Source organism: Marmota marmota, unplaced genomic scaffold (assembly GCF_001458135.2).
Source record: "Marmota marmota marmota unplaced genomic scaffold, marMar, whole genome shotgun sequence".
Lineage (NCBI taxonomy): Eukaryota > Metazoa > Chordata > Mammalia > Rodentia > Sciuridae > Marmota > Marmota marmota.
The window spans coordinates 65,813,913-65,841,499 of NW_026000026.1; the positions used below are offsets into that span (position 1 = coordinate 65,813,913).

At 32.8% G+C, this 27,587-nt stretch overlaps 1 protein-coding gene across 14 annotated transcripts in view; it reads left to right on the top strand.

The window, feature by feature from the left end:
- Fer (FER tyrosine kinase) overlaps positions 1–27,587 on the top strand; it is a 459,302-nt gene that overhangs the window by 150,592 nt on the left and 281,123 nt on the right. The window contains exon 11 of one of the 14 annotated variants that reach the window (XR_007350573.1): positions 3,071–3,181. The exons of 10 other annotated variants lie outside the window; for them this stretch is intronic. Coding sequence is in view for 3 of the 4 variants with exons in the window: in XM_015484209.2 (XP_015339695.2) it covers positions 3,071–3,145 (75 nt within the window). In the remaining variant the exon portion in view is untranslated. Of the gene's footprint in view, positions 1–3,070; positions 3,187–10,783; positions 10,805–11,361; positions 11,401–27,587 lie in introns of those variants that run through there. 3 more of the 14 variants (XM_015484209.2, XM_048811570.1, XM_048811571.1) reach the window with 3 other exon arrangements.

The window sequence follows — 27,587 nt, forward strand, 5'->3', positions numbered from 1 at the left end:
TTTATAATAAACATATTTGAGGCCATTATAATTCCAACAGATGAAGTATAGTGATAATTTATGGAAGATATTTCTAATTGTGCTAGTGATATTCTGTTGGCACTAGTACTAGTCCAAAAGTTTTGTCATATTGATTTGATCAATTTCATTAGATTATTTTCTTTATTTATAATTTGTACTAGTTTAAGAGGGGTTAAGAAGTGTTTCAAGGAGATATGAATTCTAAAATTCTGAATATATTGAGTTAAATGAAAGAAAAAGTAGTATTAACTGAAGGAATTTTCTAACCTTTCATATTAAATGCCCAAGAGGGAAAATATTGTATGGAATGCTGTCTCTGAAAATGTTGTCCTAAGTCCATTTTGGAAAACCTCCTGAAGTGACCATAGTGCAATGGAACATATTTTGGGAAATGCTGGGTTAGAAAATAAATCCCTTCTCATCAAATTGAGATAAAGAAAGATTATATATACTGATAATTCTGAAGGCATTTTGAGTTGCTTAAGCACTCTATAAACTCAAGGATTATTTTATATAGTACTTCAATTCTAGCTCTTGAGGGAAGAAGAATCTCTTTCTGAGGCAAGGTAGAAAGATGAGGTCTTTTGGCCTCCCTTGGTTAGTGATGAGAATATCAGAGTTTTCTGATCCTTGAGAAAACAGCAGTTACTGACTTTCCTAATGTCTATATCTACATTTAGATATACACATACATATACACATATACACACTTACATAAAACACTTTTTTCATTTTTGTTTTTTAGCTATCTAATTGTAAGAATATAATAAAATTTCATTAAGTATCTGTTGAACAGAAGAATTGGGTTTCCTTTTCACTACATAATAATCTAGTTATTTTACCTTCTAACAACATATGCTTTGGACCAAGTACAATGATTTTCATTGAAAGAATTTCCTTTATATGCCAAATATATCTAAAATTGATGGTACCATATAATGAGTTTCTACTTTAGAAATATATTAGCTATTCTATAATTATCTTTGCTTTGCTATTTCTAAAATTGCACATTTTGCTTAAGCCCTTTTGCTAGAGTAACACACAACATATATTTATCTTCTTTGCATACCTTATTAAATTAATTTTGCTTAATTGAACATCAATGGAATAAAGTCTCATTCTGTTATGTTTTCAACCAACAAAATATCTGATTTGTTTAAAAATTATCTGTCATTATGACTCAGAAGTTATCCATTTTACATTATAGTCTGATATTTCAGTTTTATACCTGGAACACTAAAATGAGCTGAAATCAATCAAGGCATCATATTGACTATGTCATTAGAGTTTTATCTATTTTTATTATGAAAACATATCTTTTTCTTTGAATAACTAACATAAATGTGAATTCTAAGTCTTACCCATCAAATGGTAACACACTAAGAAAAGTATCAGACTAAGAATCAACAGAACTGAATTGACCTTTGTCTCTGCTCTGTAACTATAGTCAGATTCCTTAGCTTTTCAGAGATTACCTTTCCATAGAAGGAAGAAATGAGTATTCATACTGTTTGACTGGATTTCTGTGACACTGAAGTGAGATAATGTGTGTAACCATATTTTGCATATTATAAAACACTTTAAAAACCTAAGATTCTATTTCAGTTCTTTAAATAATATATCTTTGTTTACGTATAAATTAATTAGTATATACTTGTTGAATTCTTGAATATGAGCGTCAATATTTTTCTGCAGTATTACCTTATGTATTTCTTAATGATAAAGGCAAACATCATTTAATTTCTGTACCTGGATAATATATGCACATGTATATGTGACTGAGTGTTCCTTCATTTCCCAATTCCTTTCTTTAGAAGTAAACTTACAGAAGCATTGGATATAATTAAAAGTATGAATGAAAATTATATGGTTACCATTCTTTTTACACAAATGGTAAAGTGTGCAATACTGTCCTATACCTTGCCTTTTTACCTCATGTGTCTTAGGTATCACTTTTTAATAGTACACATATAATTATTCCTTTTTAATTTACTCATTCAACAAAACTTTATTGAGTGACAGGTGTTGGGTATGATTTCTGGTTCTGGCAGTACAGTAGTGAACAAATAAGCATAACTCTTTCTGCTATGATGGGCCTTTTATGGTAATTGGAGGAGACAGTCAATAAACAATTAAACACGTAATATATCAGGTAGAGTCAATTCTTTGGAGAAAAAAATGTAATACAGTATTGGAGTAAATGAGTACTGGGAAATCGTGTAATAGATCAGGAAGTCTTTCCTGATAAGGTGGCATTTATATTAAGATCTGAAAGCGTTAAGGGAGGAAGTGATTAGATGGCCTCAGGAAGGAGTCTGTTGTAGAGGATGGCAGGGAATCCCATCTGGCTAGAAAAGTGAGAGTATTAGGATGGATTGAAAGTAGAGGGCGTTTAGGTCTTGTAGTCCTGTAAACCCTTGTGAAGAATTTGATGATAACTATTAGAAAAATTGAAAACCATTGAGGGTTCTGAGTGAAGAAGTGGCATATTTACCTGGTTTTCCATCATCTGCTATTGTGAAGATCAGCTTTAGTGAAAATCATTAGAATACTAGGTTGTGTATATAAAGTTTATGTATATGACATTTTGTTTTGTGCAGTTTATAAAGTTTTATATTTTACTGCCAAAATAATTTTAAAAGTTTCTAAATCTGAGAAGTGTCAGCTATAGATGATAATTATTGATATTATGAGATAATAATGAAATATTATTAATATTTCAATTTGGAAGATTAATAAGTCATTGGTTCCATTTCTCTTGTGGTATAAATTTTACCATGCTGAACTTTCAGTGGCTTACTAGATCCTTAATAATATTAAATTTTCCTCTGGATATAACATCCTAAGTATATTCACAGATACATGTTTTGCTTTATGTAAATTTGATGAAGTTTTATTATTTATAAAACAGAAGTGATTATGATTTTAATCAGTTTCTAAATCATTCAGGTTGAAATTCCTATGGTTATTTTTCTTTGGTTCTTATAAATGAATTCCACATCAAAGGTTAGTCAATGATTATTTCAGAGACATTTCTTTTTTTCATTAGGTCACAATATTTTCAATATCAGGAAAAAAGAAAACAACCCTTAAATTTTCAAAGTGCTTTTCAATTTGTACTTAAACTGTTATGTGTGCTCATATTCATAAGGCAAAACAAGTAAGTGGCTTTTTATTTGGTTTTGTAAAGTATGTGCTTATATATATAAACATAGAGTTGGTCCTTTGTATCTGTGGGTTCTACATCTGTGGTTCAGTCAACATGGATTCAAAGTAATCACACACATATTCACACACAGCATCTGTACTAAACACAGACTTTTTCATTATTTCCTAAATAAAATTACTTTTATAGCATTTACATTGCATTAGTTTTCCTAATTTAGAGATGATTTAAAGTATTTAAAGTATGTGGGAAGATGAACATAGGGTATATGTGAATGCTAAACCGTTCTAAGAGATTTGAGCCTCCATAGATTTTAACAAACATCCCCCATAGATATCAAGGACAATTATATTTTACATTTGTGTAATTATGGGTTTCTTAATTTCTTAGACTGGACTAATCAGGACTGTGCTAGACCTATAAAAGAAAATATAATAAAAAGAGAGGGAAGATAAAGAATTAAATGTCTTCAATAACTAATGAAAATAAAAAGAATCATTCATTCAATCATTTGGAATTCAACAACTGCTTAATGATTACTTACTACATGAATATTATGTAATGGAGCTTTTGAGAAGGATGAAGTAAAGATAAATGTATTTAGATGCTGCTATATGGCTTGCTAGGGGAGATGGAGAATAATTGATTTAACAATTAATCGAAAGCTGGCTGCATTTTAATTTGTATGTATTCATACATTAAAACATTTCAAAAATTTAAGTGTGTAATAATACTTGGATATATAGTTAGCAAATGTTTATAGAGGGAACAAATAGTACAGACTTTCAAAAGTTGGTTAAAATTGATACCACTCAAATTTTAATACTATAAGTGTTAAAAATTAATTTCCATCAGATGTTTTTTATGTTGTAAAAAAACATAAATTGTGGCAATAGTATTCTAACTAGATACATAGTCTAAGATAGTTACGGAGATAATGACATTAATGAGTAATTGTGATAGGACAATTACTCTAGAGAGGGCCCCAACTGCAAAAACAGGTTTTTTGGATTTGAATACATGATCTATCACTTAATAATTGTTCAGTGCTAGAGAAGTTACAGGACTTTTTCTGCTCTCATTTCTCAATGTGTAAAACGAGATTAAACTTTATCCAATTTGGGACTGTTGGGAGGAATAGTCAAGTTTATACATAGAAAGCATGCAGAACAGGGCCTGCTAGTTGGTAAACTATTCTTATGTTTTACAGAGTTTCTATTTAATTATTTGATTAAATAATACAGAAATTATAATGATTTAATGTATGCTTAATTCTCTGCTTTTTTCCTTATTCTCAATGCTATTTTTTTTTTATTTCAGATCAATATTTTTCTTTTAAAATGCAAGTTATTGATTTTTAGGTGATAAGAATGTTTGGGATCTATTCTTTTCTTCATTTGAAATATTGTTATTATTTAGTCATAATAGATTAGAATATATTTCAAGACAAATTATCATATAACTAACTTATAACTTATTTATTGCCCCCAATAAAAGACCTTTTATGGCATCACTATTGACCAGCTAATTTTTAATAAATATTTTGTATTATTAGTTTAATTATTAGAAGCTTGCTTTTTCCCTTCCATGTTACTAAATTTTGCATTTAAAAATCTTCATGAAGCAATTTTAACAAAAATAACATTTATAGTCTTATAATTTTAATGCTAGCTTCTTTTATAGTTTAATTTGAATGAAAGAAAAATTCCTAAATGACATTATATGCTATAATTATTTTTTTCATCCCTAAAATAACTTTTTTCATTTATTTATATAGAAAATTTCATTAACATCTTTTAATACTCATATTGCCTCCTTTTAACAATTCTCCTTGCTGTCATTTTATGCTATGTCATTATTTTATTCATTCTATTAGTGGAAACTTGGCTTTTAAAAAATATTTAATTGATTTTATTTTTTAAGTACATGAACAGTGGATTGCATTACAATTCTTATTATACATATAGAGCACAATTTTTCATATCTCTGTATATAAAGTATGTTCAGAACAATTCATGTCTTCATACATGTACTTTGGATAATGATGTCCATCACATTTCACCATCCTTGCTAACCCCCTGCCCCCTCCTTTCCCTCCCACCCTCTGCCCTTTCTAGAGTTCGTCTATTCCTCCCAAGCCCTTCCCTCCATACCCCATTATGGGTCAGTCACCTTATATCAGAGAACACATTCAGCATTTGGTTTTTTGGGATCGGCTAACTTCACTTAGCATTATTTTCTCCAATGCTATTCATTTACCTTCAAATGCCATGATTTTATTCTCTTTTATTGCTGAGTAATATTCCATAGTATATATATGCCACATGGCTTTTAAAAATCCCCTTTGGTCTTTTTCTCTTCCTGTGGTCAAAAGCTAGTTTAGTAACATGAAGGCAGGGCAGACAAAGTGTGAGAATTAGATTTTAATCATCCTGGGTTTAATTGCCTTTAGGGAGGTTTTTACCTCTGGCCCCCAAATCTCAGTTTGTTCACTTAAAATGTGGCTAATAATGTGCACTTCATAGGATTATTTTCAGACTAAATGAAAGCAAAAGCATAATATGGAGCCTCAGACTCTATTAGGAAGATGCCTAATACATATTTGATTTTTGTTCCTTCTCTTTGTCCCTTCCCTATTTTCCGTCTTTTCCACCTGTGTCACCAGTTCTCTGAATGTCCATTATGTGCCATGGATGGAGACATCCTGGAGTAGTAGACACATCTATGCACTCATAGAACAACATTCAGTAGATGGAAAGTTGGAATAAACAAATGATTAATAAGAAAACATTAGAATTAAACTCTTTGATGGAATTGATTATTAATATTCCTGAGGCTTCAGGCTTCAGCCCCCAACCTTTAGCCCTTTCTTTTCTTTGTGTTCATGTAGCTGATGATTCTTTTCTTTTATCATGAATTAAGCACCAATCAATAACTCCCAAATGTAACATTTTCAAGGAAATAGGAATACTGGAGTACCACTTAAGATAATGACGAGAAATGTTCACATACAAAAGGTTAAATTTAATAACATATTTTAGTTTGTTGAGGACAATTTCATTATTATTTATGCATTATATTTTAGTCAACCTTTGTGCCACTGTGACCAAAAGACCTGAAAAAAAAACAATTAGAGGAAAAGTTTATTTGGGGGCTCACAGTTGCAGTGGTCTCAGTGTGTAGACAGCCAGCTCTTATTCCTCTGGGTGCAAAGGTGAGGCAGAGCATCATGGCAGAAGAGTGTGGTGGAGGAACATGGCTTCAGATGCTGACCTGAAGGCTCACCGCCATGGACTGTGACCAGTCAGAATGTTGGGTGCTGGTCATAACATGTCTCTATTAAAGAAGGAACCTGAACAAAGCAAAGAAAAACAAAACAACAAAACAAAAGCAAGATATAAGGGGAAAAAGCTTAGGAGAGAAAGTTTGGGGCAGATCTTGGAGTGGTTGCATTAATTCAGTTTAAGAACAAAGAAGTGTGGCCTGAACTCTCACAAACAAAGCAATTCTGATTGTTAGGAATAAAGTTACTAAAAATTTCTACAGACAAGCCAGCACAATTCTTTATTTTCTCCTATGGTATACTTTTGTTTTGCTTTACACTCATTTAAAAATTAATTTATCAAAAAGCAGCTACTTTTTATATAAATTATATAATGTTCCAGACATCTCTTTAAAATTAAAAAAAATTAATCTCTTTCCACTTGCAGTAAAATTATCCAGTCTGTACAATTCGGTTGCTAATTCTATTAAATTGAATAATATTTGTCTTAAAATTTTTGTTTGAAGATATTGTTTTCTTTGGGTTTAATTAAGGGTGGATAGTTTCATCATTCATCTAGAAAAGGATATATGTTTTTATCATTAAAATCTTTTATTTTAAATTTTGAAAATTATTTTGTGACATTAAAAATTTCATAAAGATAATATATGAATGTTATGATTTGTTGCTTCATTTAGTGCCTAATAAACTTAAATTGTAATTTCCTCTTATTATAGTATGCTGCAAAATATCATTTCTGTTAATATTTAAGAGATTGAGCTTTAAGTGTTAATTTTTAAAATGATCATTTACTTTGTAAAGTCAATGTCAAGGATAAGATCTTAGACTATTTAAAAGTTTTCTCTGTCAGAATATATCTAGAGGTTTTAAGAGAAGAATATGCATTTTTTGAAAAGTTCCAAGGTTGCCTAAAAAATTGATCCTTGAAAAGAGAGAGAAACAAGTCAAATCAGAGAGAATCAATTGCACTTCTATATATTTAACTTTGTAGTAAATATTTTAGGGGCAATAATAAGAATATAAACAAATTCAGATTCTTTAGTCTGCCTTTAATCTGAAACAAGAACATTCAGATAGACTAGATAGAATACTTGGCACAAAGAAGCTCCTATTCTGTATTTTGGGTAAATATTTAGCTCTTAAATTCATGCTACATTAAGAATAAATTTTTGATAGATCAAATACTCAAATATAAAAAACTATTTACATAAAACTATTGTAAAGAAATAAAAGTAAACATTTTTTTCTATGTCAGAAAATAAACAAAATGCAGAGTAAAAACTGGGGCTATTATGTGCTGCAAACATAACAAAGGCTTAATGTTGGTAAATACCTTAGGAGACCATCCAAATTAGTTTTTTAAAAAATAATGCACCAATTAAAATTGGACTAAATTCATGAATAAGCAATTCTTAATAGAGTAAGTAGAAACTTTAATAATAACATAAAAATTCAATCCCTCTAATAATGGAAATAATGTTTAAGAAATGCAACTGGGAAACAATTTTTCTGTCACCATCTACAGTAGCCGTCTTCCAAATTTTTCTCCACACCAGCCAAAGTAATCTTTTAAAATGTCAAATCAGAGCAAATCTGGTTGTACTGACTCACAAGTCCATCAGTCACAAAGACTTCTTATAACTTTTAGGCTGAACACCAAATTTCTTTAAATGCTGACTACCATGCTCCCTACCATGGACTATGAACAGTCAGAATGATGGATATGGATCATAACCACATACATCTCTATTAAATAAAGAAGGACACCCCCTCCTAACAAAACAAAATAAAAACTAAAGGAAGATATAAGGGGCAAAATTTAGGAGATATAATTTGGGGCAGACGTAGGGGTGAAATTGTATTAATTCAGTTTAAGAACAAATATAGGTTTGTAGGAAGTGTGGTCTGAACTCTCACCAACAAAGCAATTCTGGCTGGAAATCCCTCCCAGGTTACAAATGGTGAAATGAGTTGCTGAAATTGAACATGAATGAGCATTATTGGAGATGAAGATTGAGATGAAGATATTATAAGGATATTTGAGGCCGAGGTGTAAGAATCACTTATGATAATGTCAGGAATTGAATTGGAAAGAAAATAAGGGTATGCCACTTGCCAAAGACCTGAGTCAATGAAGGGAAGTATCTGAGAGGCTAATAGATGACAGTGAGAATGAAAGTACCCACTAATGGCTTTATTTATGCTTTTACTTTAAGTACATTCAGAGCTATTTCTATTTTCAGTGGTTAACACAGTACATGGCAGTATGTAGGTGCTCAATAAATTTTTCTTGAAAATGCCTGATATTGTAAAATAAAATCATCAGTGTTCAGATTGCAGTTTTTAGTCAAATATGAAGCTCCTTCTCTATACATCTCTTGTCTTTTGGAAGCACAAAACCAACAAAAACACCAACTCAGTTAATGTGGAGGGCTAAATTATCCTAGAATCTACTTTATAAAGTAATAAATTCCTATAACACTGATAGAAATAAAAGGATGCAGAGAAATTGCCCTGACTAGCATAATCCTCACTTATACATAGGCAGAATAGAAATTTAATATCTGTATCATTTAAGCAGAGCCAGAGTAAATTGTGCCCTGGAGGGGCGGGGGCGGGAAATGAGAGAAAACCTTATCCATGATAACTACTGTAGAAAAACTATTTAACAACATCTACTAAAGAAGGAAGTGCACATATCCTGTGATGCAGCATATCTACTCCTATGTATGTACCCAGGGGAAATGCATGCATATACTCTCAAAAAAGCTTACACAAGAATATTCAGAGGAGCATCATTTATAATTACTCAAAACTGGAATTGGTCCAAATGTCAATCAAAGTTGTAGAATATTTACTGAGTCGAATACCCTACAGTAATGAAAGTAAACAAATTACAACTATGTGACAGCAGTACGGGTAAATCTTACAACTATAAAATATTGAGTGGAAGATAATACACATGGTTTTATTTTTATGGAGTTCAAAAGGAGGCAAAGTAATCTATGTTATTCTAACTAGAATAGTGGTTGTTCTTGACAGAGTTGGGAATGACTGAAAGGGAGCACATAGGTGACTTCTGGAGGGCAGGTAATGACTTGTGGTTTTGATCTGTGTTCTGGTTTTAGGGCCTTTTCAGTCTGAACATTTATAAACTTACACACTTGTGATTTTTAAATTTACTACATGTATTTTGTATTTCGATGAACAATTTTGGGGAAAAATTCTAATATATGACAAAAAAGAAAGCATGCTCGACTGTGTGTGAGGGGTGTGTGTGTGTGTGTGTGTGTGTGTGTGTTTAAATTTGTGTCAGTGCTTGTCTGACTATGGCTACTTATTTTTCTATAACTACTTGGAAAGAGGAGGGGGTTTTTAAACTACATAGACCACAGTTTTTCTCTGTCACCCATTCCATCTTCTGTCATGTCTTTTCCATGGACCATGTACCTCTCGTCCTTTTCCTTTTACTAAGAAGCTACTATGAAACATCTTTTAGGCCTTTGGGAGTTGAAAAAAAGTTAAGTACTCTTTGGAAAATAATTTTTTCTTAAAAGGGCCCTATTAAATTCTGAATGCCTCTTGCAGAAGTAGCATATTAAGCATTATTATACATTAATATGTTCCTGAAATCAGGGTCCTAGGGAACTGAAGAGAGTGGGGATGATGCTGAGCGTGTGTAGTATAAGCATGTGAAAAAATACTTTGAACGACAGTCCTGATTTTGGATAGGCAGGCTAGTGAGAGCTGTGGCATTTGAAAGTGTGAGGTGGCTGAAGATGAATTTATCCTATTTCCCAATTCTGTGTAAGCCTAGCTTTTCAATTCAAACATACTTTATTTTGACAGAACTATTCAAAAAACAAACAAACAAATAAACAACAACAACAAAACTTGGAACAGAAGAGGCCACTAAGGAAATGATCTTGAAATTTTGGAGAGGAAAACTCTTTTTCAGTTGTATAGACTGGAAAGGTTGGGGATACAGGTGAAAGCAAATAGACTTAGCCAGGGAAAGTAAGATATGGGATAGGTATGTAATTTGAGAGGTGGTCGAAGTGAAGTAGGATATGGTTTCAGGAGGATATGTAGTTTCAGGAGTCAGAAACCAAACACTAAGAATGGGTGGAGGCAGAAAGTCAGTTATACTCAAGTGAGATCTAATTGGTAAGGAAAAACTTTTGTTTTAAAAAGTACAGTTAAGAGTAACAGTGTTTTAGTCTTTCTAAACAGATATTTTCTGAAGCTCTGGAAGTTCAATGACTCTTATCCCTTTATTTATTATAGTTTTTTTTTTTTTTTTTTTAAATTAGGTATAATTCAAGTGTGGTGGAGCACTCCTATAGTCCCTGCTTCTCAAGAGACTGAGTCAGGAGGATTGTGAGTTCCAGGGCCACCTGGGCAACAGAGTGAGACTTTGCCTTGTCTTAAAAAAAAAAAAAAAAAAAAAAAGAGCACAATCTTTATGGAGCCAAAATGTTTCTATGATTCTACAAAGAACCTTTCAGGGGATACACTGGATTGACCCAATTAAATGTTGTTTGGGAGGGAACTTTTCTTTTTCTACCCAGTCCTTCATTTTTTAGTCCTTTAAGGAAGAATCGAGAAAGAGAGAACAAGAGAGGAAAGGTAGCAAGAGAAACAGGTGAGAGAAAGAAGAGCAGTAGAAATGAGGAAGAAGAAAAGACCAGGAAAGATAAAGAGATAAAGGAAATACAGGAATAAGAGGCAGGTAAAAGTAAAAACCAAAAAGAGACTAAGAAAAAGAAATGGAAGAGTAGAGTGTGACATGAGACAGACTCTGCATTCCCTCTTCTCTCACAGCCTTTCCCCTCAGGCACTTGCCTGACTCTGGGTACCATGATGTGACCCACTTCCCTCTTCTCTCCAGGTTTCCATTTTTACTGACTACTGACTTGAGAACTTTCCTCTGTTTCTTTTTTAAACTGGGACTGTACAAGGTAAGAATTTATAGGCAAAAGGCATTGATTATATTGGCATTCTGTTATAAATATTTTAAATTGAAAAAGTTTATTGAACCAAGCTAAGTTAAAGGTGATAAAACTATTGCTTTAGGGTGCAGTAAAATCTTATGTATAGTAACTTATTTGTGGTTCAGATATTTAGAAAAATTCATACTCATGTTTGATTCAAGTTTTAGGTCAAGAGCCAAATTATGATGCTTTAAGAAAAACTGTTTCCATGGAAGTATTCAATTAATGCCAAATGAAGTTGTTGATTCTCAAAAGTTTTTATGGGGAGGTTCATAATAAGATAAAACAAAATGCAGAATTTAGACATCAATCCTAATAATTTAGCCTTCTCAAACAGAAATCTGAAATGTCATAATTGTCTGTAGTATTTGTGGGTGTAAGGAAAGCCATGGATGAGAATAGACTTGCAGATCTATTATTATACAGATCATTATATCAGTTTGCTATTAATTATGTCCTGGGTATTTAGCTTATGTTAGCAGTGTCCAACTATTACAGATATCTATACTTTTTGATATTGTAGGCCTTTTCCAATTTTGTTACTTATAAAACATTCATAGTCTTTTGCCATTTATTAGGCCCCAGTTTCAGGTGTATTATTAGAAAAGAAAATTGCTAGATAACTCTGTCATGTTCACTCATGGTTGGATGACATAAGATGAAATTCACATTATTATGAAAACTCCTACTGAGATCTAGTTTTATCTTCTCTTTGTGTATTGTAGAACTATGTAGTCATTTTCTGTAGCTGCAATCAATTTCATATCATTTTTATCATTTTCAACAATTTAATTCCTGTATTAAATTTCTGTATTAAATAAAATCAATTGAACATGAAATTCTACATTTTGATCAGGTAGCATTTTCTCGTATGATACAGTATTTCATATTATTTTTCATTTGTATAATTGTTTTAGCGTGCCAAAAAATGCATTTAATCAGAAAGGTTCTTTGCTAGCCTCTTTTGATAATAATGAAAATCTAGGAAGTTTCTCTGCATTTCAAAGAAATGTAAAATGATGCAGATTACTTTTCAGACATAATGATGCTGATTTTTACTAGCTATTTAACTTACCAACATAAAGTAATACCTATGCACTTTCTAGCATTTGATGACAGCATACAATTTAGAAGTTTCGTTTTAATTTAGTGGTTTCTCATTATAATTTTGAAAGTTGTGCTTTGGAATTAAATCATAATTGTTTTTACTTTGAAAGACATACCATACTTTTAAGATGATGTAGTAATTAGTTCAGGTACTTAAGGTATTCGGTAGGCAGGGAATGAAACAAGCATTGAGTAGACATACTGCAAAAAAACACTGGTCTTTTGTTCTCTATAGGAATATGAAAGCCTAATTTAATTTTTGCCTGTCATTTCTTGGAGGCTTCTTGGGTGCTTTGGGGGATGTTGCCTTTTTCCCACTTTCATAAATCAGAGAGCGCTTTCACTTTGTACCAAGTAGCTGTGAAATTTAATTTGGGTTTAGAATACAATGGAATGTTCCTGTGTCCTATTTTTTTTTAGTGTCTATCAGCTGATTAGTTGGAAGTGTAAACGTGCTGATGCTTTATACTTTAGCTTTATCACTTCAGAGAAAGGCAACCCAGTGAAATGGCCATGTCTGAGCATTTGAAGATGGCAGGGAGCATGTCACCAACTTTAGGTAATCAGGCTTATTTTGTTTTTAATTGTTAGTAGAAAACATTTATAGCTCTGGCAATATGTAAACCTCACATTGCAAGGCTTTTGTAATGATTTAATATTTAGTACTGTACATGTGTTTGTTCATTCACTCATTCATTTTCTGATTTATTCCCCAGAGTATTTGAGGTAGCTAATGACAACAAAATTCAGCAAAATATAAAATAAAGTTAGAACCAAGAAAAATATAGGTTTTAACAGGGTATCAAGACTGGGAGAAACTATATATACCATAGCACATATGTATACTTACTACCCTTTAGCTATTATTTGTCTGTATGATTCCCAAAGACCAAAATGTAAAGGGAGATAAAGTCATTCAACAGTCTTAAATACAGATAAGCTTATCACATTGTAGGAGGAAGCAAACCTTTTCCTTGTACTAAGCTCTAATAGAATTTCTTACCTGAGGCTCTAACACAGGCTGTTTTTGTGACCGTGTTCCTGACAGCATCATTATAGCTAGTGTAGGAAGGAGATTCATGAAGCCATGACTTGAAAAATCTGGTATCCCTCAGTGGAAGCAGAGGTCATAACAGCAAAATCAGTTCTTATTGGCTTGAGAATGCAGCTGTCTATAAACTGATTTTATTTAAGAGTATAATCTAGACTTAAAATAAATAATGGATGCACTGGATTGTTTTTAAAAATTACTTTTTAGTACCACTTCTCTTAACTGAAGTTTGAATATACAATGGGTAATTTGTATTCTGTAAGAATAGTTCTCAGTTGCAGATATTCTGTCTTTATTTGAGGTTGGATCTGCAAGATTAAAAGCCTTTACAGTCAATTTATTGACTAATTAAAAAATTTCAGGGCTGGGATGTGGCTCAAGTGGTAGCGCGCTCGCCTGGCATGCGTGCGGCCCGGGTTCGATCCTCAGCACCACATACAAACAAAGATGTTGTGTCCGCCGAAAACTAAAAATAAATAAATAAATATTAAAAAAAAAATTTCGAGGCCTTGTATTTTCTTTTAAAGTTGTTGGAAATATTTTCTGTATTAAAATACTTTTTATGTTTGTGGAAACATAGTTTCCATAAAACTATTCAACTTTTGTCATTTGTTAGAATTTCTCATATATTGTTGTTGATGATTTGATGGAAATTTTTAGACTTAAATTCAACTTTGGCTTATTTTTATGATATGTTTTACTTTTTGATATCTTATTTCTACTTGATTATTCTTAATTTTGCTTTGTAGATTTTTTGGATAGATTTATGTGCAATTAATCTTTCTGTATAATTTTTTGGGGGGGTACTAAGGATTAAACTCAGGGGCACTCTACCACTGAGCCAAATCCCTAGCCCTATTTTGTATCTTATTTAGAGACAGCGTCTCACTGAGTTGCTTAGTGCCTTACAGTTGCTGAGGCTGGCTTTAAACTTGAGATCCTCCTGTGTTAGCCTCCCGAGCCACTGAGATTACGGGTGTGTGCCACCACGCCTGGCTGCTCTATACAACTTTGAAGATAGTAAACAGTCCTTAAAACTTTGCTACAGTATGAAATATATTTTATTTTGGAGGGTTTTTCTAAACCAATTTATTTTTTATCTATTACAAATCAGAAATTTAAATTTCCCAAAGACCATTCTTTGAGACACTAATTTGAGACATCAACATTTGGCAATACAAAGCCTCATAAATTAATTAGGTTGTGCTATATTTCATTTAAGAAAAATTACTAGGAGAAGGAGCTAATCACTAATTATTATTTATTGTGTGCTTAGTATGCTAGATAGACAACACATTATTTATTACCGATGATTTTGCAAAGGCATTACCTTTCAGACAAGAACATTGGAACTGGAGATTAAAGAACTTTATCAGAGTTAGAGAGGCAGAGATTAAAACTCAAAAGTATCAGATTTGTAAAGTTTACATTTTATCCAAGCAGTATTGTCTGGTCACTAAAACAACAGAATTATCATCAGAAGAACACAGTTAAAATCCTCTATGCTTTTAATACATGACCATAGGAAAATTCACATTATGTCTCTGAGATAAAATTCTTTATTAATGAGAAATGGCAAGTCCTAGAAACCTCATAGAATTGTCTTGAAAATTAGGTGAATAATATTTACAAAAATGTTTAGTATATAGCTAAACTTACTAAATGGTAGTTAGAAAGAAAGAAAAAACAATTTTGATGTGTCCTAAATGTGTGTGAGGGGGGGCTGGTTTTTTTTTTTTTTTTTTGTATTTTTATGTTGGAAACTACATTGTGCTTTAACACTTTGTAGTTATTTTTTTTTTAAATTTTTTTAGTTGTGGATGAACACACAGTATCTTTATTTAATTTTATGTGTTGCAGAGTATTGAACCCAGTGCCTCACACATTTGAGGCAGGTGCCTTACCACTGAGCTACAGCCCCAGCCCCATTTTAGTTCTTTTTAATAGTGTTAATACCTAAACTAAAAATACCAGCAGGTGGAGCTCAGTGTCAGAAAAATAAAATTCCTGAAGTTGAGGTATTCTCTTGCCTTATCTTTTAAAAATAATATTCAACAAATGCATATAGTTTTGAAATTTATATGTGAAAGTTTTTCTGTTTTATCACATACATCTACTGGAAGTTATCACTGCCACATAATTCTTAAATAGGTAGATTTAAAATTTTATTCTTATTTTAAATTATTTGTTATATCTGATATCACATGTAAGGAATGACATTTCATTTGCACAAATAAAGCGCTTTTAATATGAACTTACCACATAATGTCTGAAAGCTTGACCATTTCATTTGATAAAGTAATTGGACTGGTGATCTTAAATTTTAACCTGTCAAAACTCTCAAATTTTCCACTGAGTCTTCTACTTCCTAGTAAATGGTATCACCTTTAATTAACTGCTCAAGCTAACATCTTGACAATCCCCTTAATATTTTCTCCATTCTTCAAGTCTTACATCTTTTCCATCAGCGAGTTCTCTAAGATATATCCCCAAACTGACCTCTTGTGAGCAGCATCTCTCTTGTGATTCTCCTAATAAAACCCACAGTAAATTGTGATCTGAACTACTTCAGCTAGTCTACCTTCTTGCTCCCCTGCCCTTCTTATGTATCATTTCCTATACACTTTCAGTGATCTCACTGTGTGTATGAGATCTTACATGTCTCTTGCTTATGACCCTCCTGGGGAATCCCTATAGAACTTGAATAAAATTCAAAGTTTTTACCATAGCCTGAACCACAGGCTCTTGTCCCTGCCTGCCAAACTCCATCTCTTTTCCCAATCCTCCTCACTGAACACACTTTAGCCGTTCTAGTCTTATTGTCCTTTGAGCACACTAAGCTTCTTTTCATCTATGAGCTTTTCTGTTTCCTCTCTCTTTAATATTCTTGTCCAGTTTTTCATATGACTGACAGTCTTCTTTTCATCATTTTAGTTCAAATGATACTATTTTGAGATATCTCATGGACCACTTTAGCTGTAATGAGCCTTCTTATGATCCTATACACTCTATCTTACTCTGTACTTTCCTTTTTTTTTCCTGTACCTAGCACTTATAGTATTTTTACTATTAGTACTTCTAGGATTACAATTACTACTGTTTTGTTGGTTAACATTTACTGTGTGTTGGATTAGTTTTAAGCATTTCCATACATTGAATACTAACATGTACATTTCTGTATATATTAACTCATTTTATTATGGTATTTGTTTACATATGTATGTATGTTTTTATTATCTATTTTCTTTCCCTGTAATCCCTGCTTGTTCCTCAAACTAACTCCATGAAGACAGGTACTTTCATTATGTTTACTACTATTTTCTATACCTTATATGGTGCTTGCTACATAGAGTAGGCTCAATATATAAATATTTTTGAATATAGTACAAGCTTTAGAATTCATAGTAACAAATAGAATCAGCAAGTATTTATATAAAATAACCTTCCAGGAGAACGGGAACAGTTGCAATGAACAAAAATCTTGCCTAATTATTCTGAGAGTCTTTTTATACTAAGGTAGTAGGGCGTATATAGTGATTAACTTAGATTATAAAAAAAGACTTGGACAATGCAGTTTATTAAAGAGGACTCTCTAATGGGAAATACGCTTTTCATTTATTTTTTTTAAAAATTTGTTCTAATTAGTTATACGTGAATGCATTCTGACACACTGTACATAAATGGAGTATAATTTCTCATTCTTCTGGTTGTACATGATGTAGAATCATACCAGTTGTGTAGTCATATATGTACATAGGGTAATCATGTCTGATTCATTGTACTATCCTTCCTATCCCCATTACTCCTCCCCTGCCTCTACCTAATGGAAAATAACTCTATTCTTCCCTAGCCCACCCTCCCAACCCCCATTGTGAATTAGCACGTGCATATCAAAGAAAACATTCAGCCTTTGCTTTTTGGGGATGGGCTTATTTCACTTAGCATGATACTGCCTAGCTCTGTCCGTTTACTGGCAAATGCCATCATTTCATTCTTCTTTAAGGTTGAATAATATTCCACTGTGTATATTATATATAACACAATTTCTTTATCCATTCATCTGTTGAAGGACATCTAGGTTGGTTTTATAGTTTAGTTATTGTGAGCTGCTGTAAACATCCATGTATTTGTGTCACTGTAATATGTTGATTTTAAGTCCTTTGGCTATAAACTGAGGAGTGGGATGTCTGGGTCAAATAGTGTTTCCAATTCAAGTTTTCTGAGGGATCTCCATACAGCTTTTCATAATAGTTGCACCAATTTGCAGTCCCACCAGCAATTTATGAGTGAACCTTTCCCTCCACATCCTTGTCAGCATTTATTGTTATTTGTATGCTTGATAATTGTTATTCTGACTGGAGTGAGATGAAATCTTAGAGTAGTTTTGATTTTGCATTCCTCTAATTGCTAGACATGTTGAATAGGAAATATGCTTTTATCGTGGCTTTGGAACAGGTTTAAAAACAGAAATGAAAAGGTAGGAATCAATAGGTATTTGTTTATTTTACTGCAAGGGTATAAAGATTAAGGTTTCTTAACAATTAATGATCATTTCTAGGGCTGGGGATGTAGTTCAGTGGTAGAGTGCTTGCCTAGACTGTGCAAGGCCCTACGTTTGATCCTCAGCACTGCATTAAAATAAAATTTAAAATAAAAAAACACATCTTTTTTTTAAATTGTGTACCCTCTCAAAATATCTTGAAGTTGTAATATATAATACATGTGAATGTGACCTCTTGTGGAAATAGAATCTGTAGATATAGTCAAATTAATATAAGATTGTTAGAGTGAGCTCTAATCCAACATGACTGGTGTTCATGTAAGAAGAGAAGAGAGCCTGACATTCAAAGAAGACAGCCATGTGAAGACAGAGGCAAAGGTTGGGATTAGGTTGGCACAACAGAGGAATGCTTAGGGCTACCAGAAGCTATGGGAGGTAAGAAAGGATTTGGAGATGTAGCTCAGTGTTAGAATACCTATCGGTTGAACTTCCTCTACAATTGTTAATGCATTTAAATTGTTATTAGATTATATAGTGTAATTGAATTATGTTATGTAATCAAATTGTTAACTCCTTTTGGTAACTAGATAGTTTTAGTGAGGTGGAACAGGAACCTAACTCAAGAAGCATGGTATAATAGTGAACTGCATAGATTCTGTAGCAAAGTTGTGTAGACTTAAATCTTGTGACAGACACTTACTGACCTTGATCAAGTTAGATAACCTTTCTGTGCCTCAGTTTTCTCATTTTTAAATGAGTGCTTGTACAAGAACCTATCCCATAGGGTTATTGTAGGGGTGTGAATGAGATTATCCACCTAAAATGCTGAGAACAATGTCTCACTCATAAAAATTTTCCATCCCTTGTTGCCCACTTTTATTTATTAAATGTAAAATTTTATAAAATTATTTTTAGAATATAAAACAGGATTGTTTCTTGATGAATGGTTGTTATATACAACAACAAAAAAGTGGATTCACAAAAAAGAAAAATAGTATAAATTAGACAAAGAGACAAGACTAAAAAAATTTTTTAAAAATTTCCTTTAATAGGAAAGGGAAACAAAAGATTTAAAGGAGGAAATGTTTATGACAGAACTGTGGTCCAGGAAAATTTTACTAAGACTTGAGTAGGAAGTTGAACTTGCTCTTTTTCTATTTTATTTCTTGAAATTCCTTATACTTTCATCCATTTGAAAGAATGTTCTGGACGGTGTCTTAACACAGTATCTGGTATCTGGTAGTTGCATAGCACTTAAAAAGAAAGACTAAATAAAACTGGGATTTACACAGCAAATAACAAGTTATTATTGAACAGATGATAAAAAGAAAAGCCTTCTTGTGTTAAACACTGAATGGTTTTGAGTATCCCGGACACTCCACTGCTTCTCCAACTTTGCCACCTTATTATATGTGGTTAAGCTCAATACATTCTTGCCACAAGGAAACTTTAAATCTTTATTTTATTGAGATCTTATAGATCATTTGCACGTAATTCATACTCTTTTCCTTTGAACCAGAAGAATTACAAAATATTGGAGAGTTATGCTTCAAAACATAAAAATTTTAAAACATTTGATTTTTGAAAAGTTTCCTGGCACAGTTGTCTGCAAGGTTGTTTCAATGCATACTTGAAAGTTTGGTCTATTATTAGAGGGTCATGAGATCCAGCTGCCTAAAAGGGCAAGATTTCTATATGTTGTATAGAAAGAAACTGTTATTTTATTTAAAAAGATTAATTAGACAAGAAATTTATTTATTGTATGTGAATCTTCACTTAAAGCACAACGATTTCCTCTATTTAGCGCTCAATAAATAAACAATTTGTTGGATGTCCCTTTAATCCAGAACTGACTGGTCCACTTTCATGCCAACAGGGGAAGACAGTATGAAACAGGAAATCCAGCTCTATGCCTTTTCTGTCTTGGCTTTTGTCCCAGACAGGTGGGTCTGTGGACAAATTGATGTCTGTGGGTATAGGATCAATATCTCCAACTAAGACTTGACATAGAATAGGAAATGAAATATCCCCATTATGAGGGTCACCTGGAACCTGGTTCTGCATTCCAGCCCTGTAAAACTTGTGCTTTAATGTCCAGCCCTGAGGCTTCTACATCAGAAATCCACAGATACAAGGTAAAGGGAAGGCTGTCGTGGTCCCATTTCAGTGAGGGTCAAGAACTTACCTTATAGTCCAGCTGACCATGTATTTTTTGCTGCCGATTCAAATGGAAGAATAATTTTTCTTGACTTTGGTAGGAGACAAACTTTTTGTGAATAGTATCATCACTCAGATACCAACCCAAGGCCTTTAGAAAGGAAAGAGGCTTGTTTTTCATTTTCATTTTATTTCATTTGTTCCTTTATTTAATTCTCAGATTTGAGAAAAGTACTTGTTTTCCAATTCATGGGAAGGTAAAAGAGAGTGCCTTTTGTGGATATTTGAGGCAAAATATTGTTCAGTTTAAAATCTGTAATGGTGTTAGTATTTTCATTTCCTGAATCTACCAGTTTCTTTATTGACTGGTGAGCTCAATTTAGCCTTCTTGTTTTCAATTGTTGTTATCAAAGGAATGTGATAATATTTTTTGAACATAAGTATTAAATAATTAATAATAATAACTGATAAAGCTTTTCATTATAATACATTACTGTATAGTTCAATACTAATTTTATAGTTATTTCTTATGATTTAATTTAGTAATCTGGAATGCACTAATCCTTAATGTTTTATGTTATAAAAATATTATTTATAAAATAATTTCTGTGAATAATAGAAAGAGATTTAAATGTGTTGTGTTAGTAAAAATTTATATTTACATGTTATTTTTTATTTTAAGCTTAATTGCTCGCATTCTTCAATTAATACCCCTATATTTTAGGCTGTCTTCTTTCATGTTCACTGTATTATATTAGGAAAAACAAATCCTGACCTTCAAATAAGAATGGAAATTCAAAACCAAAAAATGTTTAATGACTATAGAAATGCATATATTTATCCTATCTTTGAGGAAAATTGAGATAGATATCTAATTGCCATTCTAATGTTACCAAATAAAATATTTGGGTTTTGTTGTTCTAAATATTTGTGTTTTGTAGTTATTGGGTATTTTTCATGAATATAAGGATCGTTAATAGTGTGCATTAGGATTTGTGTTATCTTCATTTATAGATTCACAACACATTAGATGATATAGAATCCCCTGGGATCATCTTGTTTAATTTGTCATTTTATATATAATGTCTCTGAAGCCTAAGTTAATTAGTGACTCACAACATAGCTACTGTTACCTAAAGCTCTGTCCCTGATGCTAATCCAATAAGGAGAAAATGGTTTTGATAAAAAGAAAAAGGAAGTTTTAATGCTTTTTTAGGAAAGGAGAAACACAGGGGACTCCTGTCCCAAAGGCTGTGATTCTCCCCTCAGAAAGAACAGAGAGGCGCTTAACCACCAAGCCATATCTCCAACCCTTTTAAAATTTTATTTAGAGACAGGGTCTCCTGAGGACCTCCCTAAATTGCTGAAGCTCGGTTTGAACTCACAGTCCTCCTGCATCAGCCTCCTGGGTCCTGGGATTACAGGCACCCAGCCAGAAAGTTTTTTAAAGAGGTGATTCACAGCCTGTATTCCACCTGAGCCCTGACTGGAGGTGGGTGGGGTAGTGGGTTGAAATCCACTTGCTAATTTGGGAGTTGGAGGAGAGGAAAAAAAACCCAAATCCTTCAGTTTTAAAATAAGCCTCAGTGGCAGAGCAGCAAGGGCTGTATTCAAAGCCTGAAGTGGACCACTTTTACACTACTGGTGACATGTACAATTTACGTTTTCTTTAGCTTTAAAAATAAATCTTGGGACTGGGATTGTGGCTCAGTGGTAATGTGCTTGCCGAGCATGCATGAGGCACTGGGTTCGATTGTCAGCACCACATACAAATAAATAAAATAAAGGTTCATCAACAACTAAAAAGTGTTAAAAAAAATAAATCTTGCTGGGTACATTGGTGCATATCTGTAATTCCAGCAACAGAGGAAGCTGAGGCAGGATGATTGTCAATTCAAGCTTGCTTTAGCAACTTAGCAAGTCCCTAAGAGACTGAGTCAGACTGTCTCAGAAATAAAAATAAGTGTTCTGGGTAAAAAATAAAGCACTCCAGGGCTCAGTGGCACATTCCTGAAATCCCAGCGGCTTGGGAGGCTGAGGCAGGAAGATCACAAATTCAAAGCCAGTCTCAGCAAAAGCAACTCTGAGACCCTGTCTCTAAGTAAAATGAAAAACATGGCTGGGAATGTGGCCTAGCGATGAGTGCCCCTGAGTTTAATCCCTGGTACCCCCCCAAAATAAAAATAAAGTACCTCTGGGTTCAATCCCCAGTGCCAATAAATAAATAAATAAATAAATAAAATAACGTCTTACTTCCTTTTTACTCTTTATTTTCTTATATTCTTTATGATCCTTCTTTGACCTTTTCATTTATATTTTTGTTCTTTGTATATTGTATCATTTTTCAAAATAATTTTATGCTTTTTGTTTGTGTTTGTTTTTTATTTTTTTATCCTTTTAAATTTTATTCATTTTTTTCCCCTTTTGATTCAGTTCTGCTACATATGTTTAAGGTAAGATGGGAAAAATAAACATTTATTATTTTATGTAAGTTTTATTTAGATAAAATAGAATAAGAGTTTTTGTGTTGTGGCTATCAGCCACTATCCTTAAGAAGATATATATTAAATATAGAAATGCATACTTTACTTGAAACTTTAAAATAACTCAACAAGTAAATACCTACGGAACTCTCATACCTTTGAACCTTCCTTCATGACCATGATGATTTATCTTTGGTGATTAGCTAATACCGACATAAATATTTTTGACTTAAGATTAATCTATATATACCATGAAATAATAGTCATCATCATCATCAATCTGTTCAGTCAGATATTATTACTCTCACTCAGACACTCCTGTTTGGAGCCACACATACCAGCTTATGTGATGACTCTACTTCTGCATTGATTGTTGGAAGGCTTTGTGTTCTCATGCTGTTTATCCTTCTTCTTCTTCTTCTTCCTTTTTTTAAAAAATACTAGTATTCATCATAATGTCTCAATTTTTTTTTTTTTTTGGGATAATGTGCATTCTTTATTCGGAGATGGCAGCAGCCCCACGTAGCCCCTTGAGCCACTTCCATTCAATTTTTTCATTTTTCCTTTTTGTGATGTGTCCATATGATTCTTATCATCATAAAATATGTATTGACTCACAAAAGCTGACTTTTGGCAGGAGTTGTTTCTTTTATCAAAAACTTAGATTCCCTTGGAAATATGACCAGTACCAAGAGAAAAAAAGAAGTCAAAAAATAAAAACAAAAAAACCCAAAAAACAAAAAGACCTTATTCTGATAGGTTTACACATTTCTTCCACATATAGCTGAAAGTAATCTGACTTAAAGAGTAGGATTTTGATAAAAATAGAAAAACTATGATTCAGCATGGTATTGCTGTTTTATCATTGTTTGTATATCTTATGAAGTGCTTGTTCCCAAACATAGAAGCTTGTGGTGACAGCAAGTTTATGAAGGTAGTAGAGTTTTAGTGCTAGTTTAGATATTATGATGGATACTAGTATTTAAATATCTGGACACTGTGTCTTGCCCTTGTAAATGTTTGTATTTTGTAAGCAAAATATAGTCCTCCTCTTCCCAGTTCTCTAGTTTCTAGTTAAATTCTTAGGAAGAATTAATTGCCTCTACTGATTGGCAGCTATATCACAAAATATTTAAAGTTGTATACATAGTTTCAATGTTTTGTGATGTGATAGTGGTTTTTATGAAAATAACAAAATTGTTGAGTTCTTAAGTGTTATTATAAGGTTTAGTCTTTTTCTTAAGAATAAAAACAGATTTTAAGAAAATGATATCAAGGGCTATTAGGTATGTTCAGAGAAAATAGGGCAATTGTATATATTTTGAGATTTATCTTTCTAATAGTATAAGTTTAGGTTATTACTTTAGATGCTCAATTTCTAATTAATTTTCAACAAAACTTACTTTAGCTATATAGTTTCTCCCTTGAAAGTACATGTTTTAACACATATAAACATTTTTTGCTTTTTAAAATGTTTTATTCATATATTATAATTATATATAATAGTGGGATTTATTGTTACATATTCATACATACACATTAAAAAATAATATAATTTTGTCAATTCATTCCCTAGTACTTGCCATTTCCCTCCCCTCCTCCCTCCTCTGGTTCCTTTCCCACTGTTCTCCCTTTTGTTTTCATGAAATCCCCCTTCCCCTTGTCTTTCTAGCTGCCACATATGAGAGTAAAATACAACCCTTAACTTTAAGTTTCACTTATTTAGCTTAACATAATACTCTAAAGTTCCATGCATTTTCCTGCAAACGACATAATTTTGTTCTGTATAAAACTCCATTATGTACACACACACACACACACACACTACATTTTATTTATTCATTTCTTCATTGATAGATACCTAGAGTGGTTCCATTGTTTGGCTACTGAGAACTGTGCTGCTATAAACATGGGTGTGCATGTATCACTATAGTATGCTGACTTTAATTCTTAAGGATAAATACTGCTCTTTTTATAAACAAGAGGGTGAAAAAAAGTAAGAAGCTGAAGAAAATATGGTAAAAGTTATAAGCCAAAACAATAGACCATAGGTGAATACTTCAGACTCTATATGTATTTTTTATCCAAATATCTGGGGTCTTTATTGTGTATTGTTCTTCTTTGGAAATTTTAAAAAATATTCTATATTTTATGCTGATTAAAAAAATGTTCTGCAGATATATGAGAATATTGAAATTATGATCTAAATCCATCCCAAAGAATAGACCTCAGTGCCCTTCAGGGGTCTGGGGAAAGAGGAAGAACACAAAGTATGCTTTAGCCTTTTAATCATAGTAACTAGGATATTTCTACGTTATCTATAGTTTTCTTGTGATAGTAAGAAAGCACTGCCTGCCTTACTGCTTCACTTGGCAAAAGAAACAAAGCAACTACTCCACTGCCAAAAAACCTTGAATTAAAGAAGCACACAATAATTGATTGCTGTGCTCCAGAATGTGTTATTACTAATCCACTATGAGTCGTGACAGAACCAAGCATAAATCTGTAGTAAATGAAGCCACATCTTGCAAATCACTTCCTGTCATCACCACATGTTGCTCTAGATGTCATCTAAGATAAGTTTTACTAGAATTTCAGAAGTCCTCGTTTGCATGATTTACCTATTTTATTGTTTCTCCCAAAGTATGGTTGACTTTTCCTTTGTATTTAAGTAAAAAGAAATATTGAGCTTCGTAAAGAATTAGGTTTATGGGGCTGGAGTTTAAGGAGGAAAAGTTTATTTTGGGGCTTATGGTTTTAGAGGTCTTAGTTAACAGATGGTCTACTCCATTCCTTAGGGTTCTCAGGTGAGGCAGAACATCACGGCAAAAGGGTGTGGCAGAGAAAAGTATGTGGGAACATGGCACCAGAAGGTGGTGAGAGAGAGAGAGAGCGAGAGCTCTGCTCAACAGGATAAAACATATACCCCAGAAGTACACCCCCAGGGACTAACGTCCTCCAAGCACACCCTACCTGCCTACAGTTACCACCCAGTTAATCCCTATCAGGGGATTAACGAATGGATTAAGTTAAATCTCCCATAGCCAATCATTTAATCTCTAAACTTTCTAGCATTGTCTCATATATGAGCTTTTGGGTGATACCTCATGTCTAAACTATAACACTAAGCAACTGGTCTACCAGTGACCATATCCCCAGCCCTTGGTTGCCTTTTAAATTCCTCTTTTCTTTGCTGTACCATATTATAGGAAGCAGTATTGGACACCAAAATATGAGAAATTATTTCAAATCATATGAGCTAATTACTGTGAAAATAGATGTTACAAAATAAACAAGAAAGCCAGTTTTCCAGCTTCTACTCTATGGATGAGTGAAAAGACAGAGGAATAAAGTCCTGTGACCTACCACTGCTGAGCAGTAGATACTGGTGTATAGTTTCTCAGAATTATCAAGACTCCCACTGAGAAAAACTGGCTTTGAGACTATAGCTATACTTCTGACAATAGATTTTGGGGCAAGAAAATTGCTTTAGTTAGACATAGCTTCTAAAATCTGGATGAAAAATGAAGATAGAAAAATGCATACATGAACACTTCAATTTTAACATGATTTATAAAAATAATTATTTCAGTTTTTATCTTTTTATTAGAACATTATAATTATACATAATAGTGGGATTCATTTTTACATTTTCATATACACACACAATATAACAATATGGTTTGGTCAATTTTCCTCCCCAGGATAATGGAATTTTTCATCAGATGTTCTGATAAATAGATTTCTTATAATGGCAATATTTTGTACACTTAAATGATGATTGCTTTTTTAGGTTAATGTGCCTCAACTCTTTGTTAGTTGTACATTAATTTTCTAAGACTATCATAGCAAATTACTAAAATCTTGGTAGTGTAAATGAACAGAAATTGCTTCTTTCACAGTTGAAATTCAGAAGTCCAAAATCAAGATGTTGGCAGAATTGGTTCTTTGTAGAGCCTCTGCGTGAGAATGATTCCCTGATTCTCTCTCAGCTTCTGGTGGCTTCTGGTATCAATCTTTGGCATTCTTCAACTTTTAGACAGACCGTGCAGTCCCTTTATCCTTCACATCACCTTCTTATCTGTGTTTCTCCCTCTTATGAGTCTTCTAAGGATACCTGTTACTGGGTTGAGGACCCACCCAGATATTGCAGGTTGATCTTATCCTGAGATTTTTAACCTAATTATATTTGCAAAACCCCTTTTTTTTCCAAATAAGGTCCTATTCACAAATTCTTCAGGGGACACACCATCTAACCCATTACAGTTTGTGTCAACTCTTGAATCATTAAGAAATTTCTTAAAATATGGAGGTTTGGTTGTGGGCGAGATTCTTAACCTTAAAGAGAAACTGGTTCCTTTTCTCTCTCTCTCTCTCTCTCTCTCTCTCTCTCTTTTTTTTTTCCCAAGTATTTTTTGAACAGTTCCTCTGTGAGCCCTGCAGCTTAAATTTAAAATTAGCTGTGATACCAAATTTTGCTCTTAATCATTGTGCTGTTTTGCCAGGTCCTTACTTTGTATTTCCTGAGCTCTCTTTCTCAAACCACTCAAAGAGAAATTTTGTTTAAAGTTTGGTCAATAAATGTTTACTTGATTGCTTCAATGATACTTTAAACAAAGGACTTTCTGGGCTCATATTATAGATAGATGCAGATGCTGGCAAAACCTGGGTTGTAGTCCTGGCTTTGACTCTTTTTTTTTTTGTAGGTGGGTTACCTGGGATTGAACTCAGGGGTACTTGACCACTGAGGCACATCCCCAGCCCTATTTTGTATTTTATTTGGAGGAATGGTCTCACTGAGTTGCTTAAAACCTTGCTTTTGTT